Source organism: Silene latifolia, chromosome 7, assembly GCF_048544455.1.
Source record: "Silene latifolia isolate original U9 population chromosome 7, ASM4854445v1, whole genome shotgun sequence".
NCBI classification, from domain to species: Eukaryota; Viridiplantae; Streptophyta; class Magnoliopsida; order Caryophyllales; family Caryophyllaceae; genus Silene; species Silene latifolia.
Genome location: NC_133532.1, coordinates 107,826,250 through 107,836,767, shown reverse-complemented (window position 1 = coordinate 107,836,767; position 10,518 = coordinate 107,826,250). Strand labels below are relative to the sequence as shown.

At 36.9% G+C, this 10,518-nt stretch overlaps 1 protein-coding gene across 1 annotated transcript; it reads left to right on the top strand.

Moving 5' to 3' along the window:
* The first annotated feature begins 5,981 nt into the window (after window positions 1-5,981).
* Window positions 5,982-6,851, top strand: LOC141590493 (uncharacterized). Its single transcript, XM_074411083.1, has 2 exons — window positions 5,982-6,354; window positions 6,790-6,851. The coding sequence occupies exons 1-2, from the start codon at window positions 5,982-5,984 to the stop codon at window positions 6,849-6,851; spliced, it is 435 nt and encodes a 144-aa protein (XP_074267184.1).
* The last annotated feature ends 3,667 nt before the right edge of the window (window positions 6,852-10,518 follow it).

The following is a 10,518-nucleotide window of genomic DNA, read 5'->3' as shown; positions in this document are numbered from 1 at the left end:
TATAGTATAATTAATTTGTATAACTTTCTTTAATTACATTAAAGTCCCTTGGTTTCTGGATTTAATATATAGTATTGATTTATACCGCTCTCCCCATACGATTTCCATAATTGACATACATCTCAAAAGACAAAAAAATAAAACAAAATAAAAGGGCGTGAACCAGAGAGAAAAGGGCCGTGAGAAGTGGGTTACAGCGGCAGCGTCACCAACGTAGTCGTCATCTTCACATCTCTATAGTCATCGCCATCCTCTAGTATAATAAAGGTAATAAACTGCTTTATTTAATACATTCGTTATTATTTAATGAATCGTTTTATGTCGGGAATTGATAACGATGCTACATTACCGATTTGAACGGTAGCTATGATGATTAGAGGGTCGTTTTGAGTCGCGTTCTAAGTCGAAAAGAGCGAAAGGGTTGCTGAACTATAGCAATACATGTACGGATGTTCTCGAGTTTTGTTCGGTTTTAACAATCCTGTTTTGGGCGTGTTTTCGTTTTGAATATGTTTGAGGGTGTCTTGATGGGCTATGTTTAGGAGCGTGTTGGGGTCGTTGTTAAGGTCGGGTTTACTGTGTTTAAGAGTCAATAAGGGTGCTGGACAAAACACGTCGAGGTACTCTATTTTGGTACGGGTTCGACAATGATTCTTCGAGACCATGCATATCTAGGGATGGAATAAAGGCGTGAGATTGACATAACGCATGAGTGTAACATCGGGGCATGTAATGGTAGTTGGGTCAGGTAGTTTCGTGGCCGTCACGGCGACGTCGTAGTACTATGTTGTTTGAATTCCACGAGGGGCGTGGTTTGTGCGTGAGGATAGAGATGAAGTCGAGTGAGTCACAAAACTTTAGGTGTGATGGGTGTATGGCGTGGTGGTGGCAGTGCCACGGTGGTTGGGTTCATGAGCTATGGGCAGTTATGGCAGACGTGAGTAACGGGAGTATTAATTTAATCAAAGGTGTTGATTGTTATATGCATGGTTAATTCCTAAGCTGTAGTTAGCTCACAATCTCATGTTAGAATGTTAATATACGTCTTATGGTGTAACTAGTTGACATTGAGTTATAGATTATATTAATTATTTGGTTATTATGTTAATAAGAGTGACTTATTAATTAAGATGTAAATTTTATTAGTTAGTGAACTAGTTAGTTAAATTATTAATTAATATATGTATAATTGTAGGATCCGACTATGTAAAGGATCACTACTAACTTGGCTTAGGCGTTCGTATTTGCTAAAAGGTAGGAAACTAGTCAATCTTGTTTTTTTCTGTTATTTTAAATGTATGTTGTGGGGAATTGGTGAAGGATGAGTTTAACTGTTTATAGCGATGTTTTATCATCTTGTTGGATTTTCTGCCTTATGCCATTATTTTAGATCATGTTCGTTTGGTTATATTACTGAGACTGTCATCAATATTAATTGTTGTTGGAGTTGGGAGATGCGTTTTATGTGTGTCCAGACTGTGTGTCTGAGGCGGGACTGTGTCTCCTGGAGTATGACTGTGTGTCTAGCAGTAGGTGTGTGCCGTGGTGTGAAGTGGACGAAATGTCATTTGCAAATGCATAAAAGTGGGTGGATTGAAACTTCCCGTTGCAACTAAGACCACATATCTCTTTCCCCTAGGTACAATCGAAACAACCAGAAAACTTAGTTATTACTCGATATCATCTATCAAATATAAATGATGTCATGCAAAAACAGATTCAAAAAATCATGTTTGTTATTAAACCCTTTGAAAAAACACCGGAACAACCATGAATTCTACCTTGCCATCAAACCGGCAATCTAACAAAGAGACTAAAATGTATGAAATGCAGCAGAAAGACTTAATACCATATTAACATATAGAACAACAACATCATCATCAACAACGTAACCTAAACTATCTTTATCTCCTAACTTAACACGAGTCTTAAAATACTTAATACAGTACATTGTTAATAATTAACTCAAACCCTCCCCATTTTCCCTTTTCCCCCTCGACACACCAAAACTCTCTAAAATTAATGTCGGATCTACTTGTTCACTCGTAAATCACTATTCATGTGTCACTTTATCAGTTTATCCAAAGTCCGATATTCAAACCCGAACAAATCTAAGGCAAAATTGACTTCTGTAACAACATATGAGAATTAAGTTCAGCATTTTTTTTACTTGGCCACAGTTGTCGAGGAGGCGTCTAAACCGCTCGAAGCAATTTTCAATTTGTCTACTGGCAGTGATATATCCATACCACCTGAAAAAAGAGGGACAACATAAATTTCCATTTTTTGTACTCCTTGAGTGCACACACAGTAATGCGCTAAGAGCAATGCTATTGAACTTCTCATTACTCCCTTCTCCAATCTCCTTTTACATACACATAAAATATTATTCATTTGTGTAACAGAGCTATTGCAGGTTGCTGTAATCTTATTCATTGTTTAGTTTTCTACTCAACCTCGTGGTTGACAGTGTATTCGTGAATACCTGTGATGAACCATAATGGGGTGCATATTTGATGAGTCTAAAGATTAGGCGACTTGGGAGCATTGGGACGTGAACTCGACTTGGACCATAGTTGCTGTCTAGATCACTTAGTTGACTTATACAACTTTATTTTTGTAATTTCCGCTGCGTGGTATATTGTAATGTTAAGGTTTAAATTTAATCGGTTGGCAATGTAATAAAACCATTATTTCAGTTAAAGTTATTAAAGTACTTTGGTTTGTTTTAATTTGTATCATTTACCTCGGAAAACCGAGATGGTAACAGTCCTATTTATTGGGAATATCTTGTTAAAGTCTCCTAAATAAATTGGGGTGTTACAGCCAAGCGTGGCTTTCAAAAACCGCTGCATGCCCACAGATCGGTTGGGCGTCGTAGGTGGCTATGTCCACAGATTGGTGACTCCGCTGGGAAAAACTAGGACACTTGTGTCTTTGTGATCCTTTGAGGTGAAACTCGAACGAGGTCGTGGTTAAAGTACATTAATTGATATTACGGTCATAAGTCGGGTTCCTTGTCACCGGACCCACAACCTAACCCTTTTCGACCAATTGGCTCGTCTCGTCGGCGTGAGATTTCTCATCCATGCGTTTTGAATCCCGATTAAGTCAAGCATACCATTGACGTAACACATTTCTGTTTCGTCAAAGAGCTTTCACTTCCTACGTGAACGAGGCTAGGGCACCCTCCTTACACTTTTTGTTTGGATTGGTATCCCTCTTGAAAATCGGGGATTGATTGTTTGGTGTGTAACCACCCTTATTAAGCCAAAACCCGTGTCAGCATTATGCATAATATAATATAACTTCGAGTGCTTATATGTTATTATGGACATGAGCAACCCGCGCATTGCGTTGTTTGAGGCGGCGGCACTTCTCCCACAGAACCTTGGATTGCCAAAGCACGTCATGGGCCGTTACCTATTTGTGAGGAATTGAAACCGGTGAAAGGTTGAATAAGCCTGCATTTGTGGAGTCGCCACCATTTTTTATGGGAAATTGGAACCGTTTGAATACCTCGTGTCATGCCAAGACACAAAGTAGTGACATGAACTCTAAGAACTCGTTACCCTTACCATTCTATGTCTAGAATGAATTTCGTGGATGTCAATGAACACAGATGTTCACAGAGATCTGGAGTAAGGGATGAGGGTACGTATTAGGAAGTCCTTTTACTGAACACTAATTCCGCCTGCCTCGATAGCGGGCTCTACTAATGATTAGGGAAGCTATTCATATTTGATATGTCGTCCATTATATGTATGCAATGCAACATCCACAGATTAATCCTAGCATGTGAGATTAGACTAAGTCGGTGAATAAATAATTTAGCAATTAATTATGTCGAAATGAGATTTAGAATTGATTACATGTGAATACAAGTAAATAAATCATACATAAATAATAAATACGATAAACAAAAACAATAATAAAAATGACAATCGATTACAATGGTTTAATTGGTTTACGTCAAAAGTACACTTAAACGGAATTTTGAAAATAAAAAGAAAGGACAATAAAAGGTTAGAAATTAGAGTAATAAAATAGATTAGATTAAGGGCGATATTACAATTATTAGTTAATTTAACACGTAATTAGAAGCTGGGTCAAAGCGAGAACGAAATTCAGGGACATAAATCATCTCAGAACAGGCGCAGCATCTGCTGCGCTCCTTTGGAAGGGGCGCAGCTCCTCCTGCGTCTCTTCTTGAGTTGAGCTCTATCTGTGAAGTCAGAACCGCTATTTGTTAATATTCGTTGGCATATTTACGATTAATTATTGATATTTAGACTAAAGTGGAAATGATTTAGTAGGTTAATTACATATGGAGCCGTCATAAAAATGATAAAAACGGGTTAAAACGACTTAAAATGAGTTAGAACGAATTAGACTTATTTACGGTGTCGGAAATATCAAAGGAACGAATTTAAAAAAGAATTCGAAAAGAGTTTGATAAATTGAAATCAAATAAAGGAAACTATGTACAAAAGACGAATCCCAGAAACTTGATGTGGACAAATCGAGTTGCTAAAATCCGGGTTTCATTTAGTGACGAAAACCCGCAAATATCGAGTTATAAAGGATTTAAGTCGAAATAAAACGTTATAATTAAAAAGGAATGATTAAAACATGGTTTATATACTGAAGAATGAACGAAAAAGGAATATAAGACGGAAAAAGAACAAAACAACAGAAACCCGAGGAGGGAGAAGAAGAGCAGGAGCGACAAGCGACCTGAAAAAAGGCGCAACAAATGTTGCGACTCTTCGAAGAGGCGCAGCTGCTTCTGCGTTTCTTCTCGACATTTGATATCTGCTGTTAGGTAAAAACAGTTTTATAAAAGGTTTGTTTTAAGTCGGTTTTAAATATACTTTTGACGTAAACCTTACATTAATGGGTACAAAAATAAAATACAATAAATAGAGATGGGATTTACACCCTCAGACTTACATGTTTGACGAAACGAGATTAACTAAGTTAACGTTAGTGATTTCTCTACTCGAATGTATGTAGAAACTGCCCTCGTTGGAAGATTTTAGATTAATTCATTGATGTGTGGTGCTCAAATTGGTTGGTCATGCAACATGAATGGTACTCAGAATGATCTGAGCTGACGTGGTCGATCGATGAAGCACGTAGGCGTCGAAAGCTTAGAGCAAAGTCTAGAATGCAAAGAGAGAAGAAAAGGGCGGATACTCGCGTGAAAAATATGGAGACCGAAGGTCTCTATTTATACCAAAAAATGTGAAGAGTTTTGGAATAATACAAACTTTGGTAAGAAATCACGGAAATATTCCGTAAACAACCAAAAAGGGATGGAGAAGAGGCGCAACAACTGTTGCGGTCCTTCCAAAAGGCGCAGCATCTGCTGCGTCATTTCCCCAGAGGTTTCCTCCTCCGGAAGAAAGATTTCTGCGTTTCTATTATGGAATTGCGGTAGATTTATACTTCCTTATTCCGTAAAATATGATATATGGAAGATATTTTACCAAAAGATATAAAATTTTATTAGGGTATTTCGTAAAATATGATTTATGGATGATATTTTGCCAAAAGATATAAAATTAAATTATGGAATAAATATCTAGAATATTCTAGAACATTCGGACTCGGTATTTTAAACAGTTTCTTAAAAATGAAGTAATTTTTTACCCGGACTCCAAATGAACTCTAATTACTGTCAAAACGACCGTATCGGCGCGTAGATGGCGATCAAGGGGTAGACACAAGGATTTGAGTTATCACTTGACGATAAACTTACGAACTGTTATAAATCGTTCTGTGTACCAAACATGCGGCCCAATCATCACTGGGTGGTTGGCGGAAGGTGTAGAAATGAGGTATCTACAATTGACCATGTGAAGCTCATTCGACATAGAATAAAAGGCCCTCAAGATCGCCAAAAGTCATATGCCAATGTTCACCGTCGACCCTTGGAATTTGAAGTTGATGATAAAGTTTTCTTGAAAGTATCCCCTATGAAGGGAGTGAAAAGATTTGGAGTTAAAGGGAAGTTGAGTCCTAAGTACATTGGACCTTATGATGTGGTGCAAAGAATTAGTGTCGTGGCTTACAAGTTGGAATTGCCCCCATGTTTGGGTAACGTTCATGATGTTTTTCATGTATCCCAACTTAGGAAGTACGTTAGTGACCCAAGTCATGTGTTGCAAAATGAGATTCCCGAGCTTGAGCCCAGTCTATTCTTGGAAAAGAGACCAATTTGCATCTTGGACAAGAAGGATAATAAGTTCAGAAGTAAGGTTGTACCCTTAGTGAAGGTTTTGTGGAAGTGTGGTAACGTAGAAGAAGATACGTGGGAACCGGAAGCTTCTATGAGTATCAAGTATCCGAGTTTGTTTTCTTGAGGTAATCTCTCTTGCTTCAAGTTTCGAGGACGAAACTTTTTAAAAGTAGGGATGATTGTAACACCCGCGCTTTTCGCTATGGTTTTAAAATAACTTTAACCTTTTATCTAAAGATAATTATATTTTAATGCTTATTTTTATAAAATATAGCTTAGAAGCATAATAATTATTATGATAAGCATAGTCGTATCGTTCACCATGAGAAGAGTGTTTAATGAAAATTGTTTCATTTCACCTTATTGGACCTAGTTTACAATTGGGCCTATTTTCATACTCTTTTCTCTTCTTAAAAACCACCATAAAGCCCTTCATCTTTCTAAGTAAGAAAGATGTCAACTTTTCTTCCCTTCTAGATTTCGAAATTCTTGTGTTAACCAAAGTTTGAAACCTTCCAACTAATTCTGTCATTTTTGTGTTCTAGGGAGAGACTTGAACGACCCGGAAATGGATTCTTTTGAGATAGACGACTCCCTTGAAGATTGAAGTTGCAAAAAGTTACCAGTGATAGGTTACTCGACATTTAATTCAAATTAGTGTGTTTTATGTGTTAGCTATTTCATATGAATGTTAAATTTGGAATTTTGGTGTGTTCTTGCAATATTGCTATTGAGCATGGTTATATGTGGTCTTCACACTTGTTTGGTTGAGCAAATTCATGTCTTGAGTTACATAGTTGTGTTGGATAATGAAACAGTCTCAAATATGCTCATTTTCCATGTTTTAATATCGTTGATGAATGGTTGGGTTGCTTATAATATGAAATTTAGTTGTTTGTGAACAATTGGATGGAGTTTGCTTAAGTATGCTCGACTTTGAGTCTTAGCCGGTGGACTGGTCGCCTGTGATCTACCCGGCTGGGAAATCTCTGTAACCAAATCCCCAAATTTTAAAGTGTAAGTTATCCCAACCGATGGACCGACCGCCTGTGATCTACCCGGCTGGGAAATCCCAGTAACCAAATGCCCATATTTTAAAGTGTAAGTTGTCCCAGCAGGTGGGCTGGCCGGATGGGAGACCTCTAGAAGTTTTGTTCAAATTTTCAAAGGGTTGGGTAGTCCCAGCCGATGAACCGGCCATCGGCGGCCAGACCGGCTGGGAAATCTCTGCAAGTCGTGTGGAAATGTTGAAAAGGCTGGTGTGCTCAGCCGATGGGCCGGCAGCTGGTGGCCTGCCCGGATGAGAAGCCCGTGATGCTTGCTTTTCTCTCTTTCTTACAGGAGTTATAAATGAGAAATTTAAGGTTTATTTACGTTATAATTACATGAAATGTCTTAGTATATTCATGTACGAGCTATGACTCATTCATTTTTCATTCGTATACCATATTTTAAGTATGAATGCTTTATTGTATGTAATTACATGTAAGGAGTCTTATTATTGTGAAATTGACATATTGCTATACATTCTTACTGAACTTGCCTTTAGGCCTTACTTATGATGTTCTGACAAGTACGAGTTTAACTCGTTTCATTTCCGCCTCTTTTGGGTTGTTCTGCCGAGCTTGAGGAACTCGACTTTTGTTCTGTCGATCGATTCTTGGATGCAGGTTATTCAGCCGCATGTCAAATAAGGTAATTGTACATTCACAGAGTCTGGCCCGATTTAGACTATGACCGTATTATTATCGTCGTCCTGCCGGGAGGATTTGTGTCTAAAGTAGTAAGGATCTTGTTATGTGTCCGGAATAATTTCATATGCCATTATCATGTGAATCCGCACTTGTAATATTCATATTACTTCTATGATTCTACGTTTGAGTTTACATGTTTTTTTTGGCGGAATGTAAAAATTATATTAATAAGCAATACGTCCATACACCATACACACTATTTGCCGCCATAAGAGACTTACTACAATAATATCGAACCATGTACCTCATTTTCGGAACATTACACGAAACTAATTTATTGCAAACAATTACTCGGGATACAATGATGAACTGCCAACATCCTCTTGTGAAATCTTTGGTGGATAATATCTTGCAATTCAGCCAACAATACCTTAGGCCTGATCAAAATTTTGTCATGCCTGCACATAATTCTGGCCTGCCACACTAGATAAATGGCACCGGGTTTACATGTTAGTTATGCCTTGAATATGTCTAAATTTCTTTGTACTTTGCTCTTTTATTTCATTCTATATGTACAACCTCAGCTTCATTATCATTCAAGTTATTTATGTTTCGTTTGATATGCTTACCTATTTGAGTTTTCTTCTATGTTCATATACACTAAATGTGGCTGGGAGACCTTGAGTTACTCCCTAACATGAATCACAGGTTTGTGATGAAACTTCTGTGGGGTTACGACGTGTGAGCTAGCGAGTTCTTAATGATAAGGCTAAAGTCGTATCACCAATATCAAACTATCTCAATACTAACAAAAATAGCTAGTGGTAAGACATGTATCAAATCCACAGGGAGGCGGTAATAGTCAGTCTGTAAATATTTAGATCGTCTGAAGGTAACCATTTTCTTGGGGGTTTTGGTTTGTTTGTTATCTAATCAGCTAATAACGAGTAATTAAAAGGTTTATAACAATAATATTAAAAGTTTAGGATTTCCGGTTCACTAGGTCAATTATATGGGGTCTTTTAATCAATTGCTAGATCTATCAAGTTATCTAAGGTCGCAAGATTGGTTAATACTATTTTTGTCCTTTAGATCGATTCTAACATGCAATCGCTATAATTAGACACAATCTATTTGATTATCGCAGCCTATATTAATTCTAACCCTGTCGGTGAAAGTATTAATTCGCTACAATAATTAACAACTCGGGCCTAAGTTAATTAACTAGAAGAAGAACAATAATCAAACGATAACTTTTGCGATATTACTAGCAATCAATTAATATTCCCCTTTCTAATTTACCTAAATCCCTTTCATCCTAGATGAGGAATTTAGCTACTCATGATGAATTTAATAACAACGAAAATAATTATGATTGAAAGAATGGTTAACAAGATGAAGTAATAACAACTAATTAAGAACATAAAAACAATTATGAATAATAATAATTGAGGAATGATTAATACCGTAGCAACAAGGAAAGATTAAGAAATGGAATTCTAAGCTAGAGAGTTTTCAGCCGTTCTAAGCAAAATAAAGCGTAACCTAACAATAACATACGAGTTTAGAATTTATAATACAAAAAACTGGTTTAGGAAAATCCGGAAATAAATCTGCCAGAGAGGTTCCTCGATCGAGCCTAGCAGGACTCGATCGAGGAACCAACTTCACAGGTTGATTTTTTCGTTCCTTCACTTTTAGCCTTCAAGCTACCTCATTCCTCGTGCCATGCTCCGTGTATTCCACTATGCCATATCCGCTATGCTCATCATAGCTCGATTATCCTCGTAATGCGTCATTTCTGCATTAAAACATTAAATAGCGGCAGTATCGACAATTCACTATAAAAGGGCATATAAAAGATATAAAGGTACGAAAACGGTACATAAAATGGTATGAAAGGAGTTATAAAAGTACATATAAAAGTGGTGTATCAAACTCCCCCAAACCAAACTAATAGCCAAATCTAATAATAAATAATACAACCGTCCAACTAGAGAAATCATCTCAACTTTGACAACATATGAGAGAATGAAGAGACTCTCCAAAAGTGTATTAGACTCTAGTAATTACCACTCACAATCTCCTAAAAAAACTTGATGAAGCAATTTTTTTTTTCTTTTTTTTTCGGAATTTTCGCTCTTTTTTTTTTCCTTTTTTTTTCTTTTTTCTTTCTTTTGCTTCATAATATGTTTTCTTTCAACATAGGAGATCACACAATTGCTTATACAAATTAAAGCTACTACCCACATGACATAAAAGTCCCAACTCAACCAAAGTAGCTATAGCTAAATAAGACTAAAGCAACTGCGACTGTCCCAAAAAGGTAGGCAAATTCTAGAATGTAGCTAAGAAATAGGATATGAAATGGCTACATGGTTCAAACGGCTTAAAAAAATAGGGTAATATATGGCATATTTAAACAATAAGAACCGCCTTTCCTTATGTACTCAATCACATGAACGCGCAAAAAGCTAAGAAACTAATGTCACAATTATGCAGTTTGATATTACATATTCCACAAGGAGACCACACTCTTCAGCCTAAATAACAAATGAGACCGGTTTATTGATGTTCCCG

What these genes read in the sequence shown, in the direction of transcription:
- LOC141590493 (XM_074411083.1), top strand. Translation starts at nt 5,982, where the DNA reads ATGAAGGGAGTGAAAAGATTTGGAGTTAAAGGGAAGTTGAGTCCTAAG. An exon ending in TATGAGTATCAAGTATCCGA is followed by an intron (nt 6,355 to 6,789) that starts GTTTGTTTTCTT and finishes TTTGTGTTCTAG; the next exon opens with GGAGAGACTTGAACGACCCG.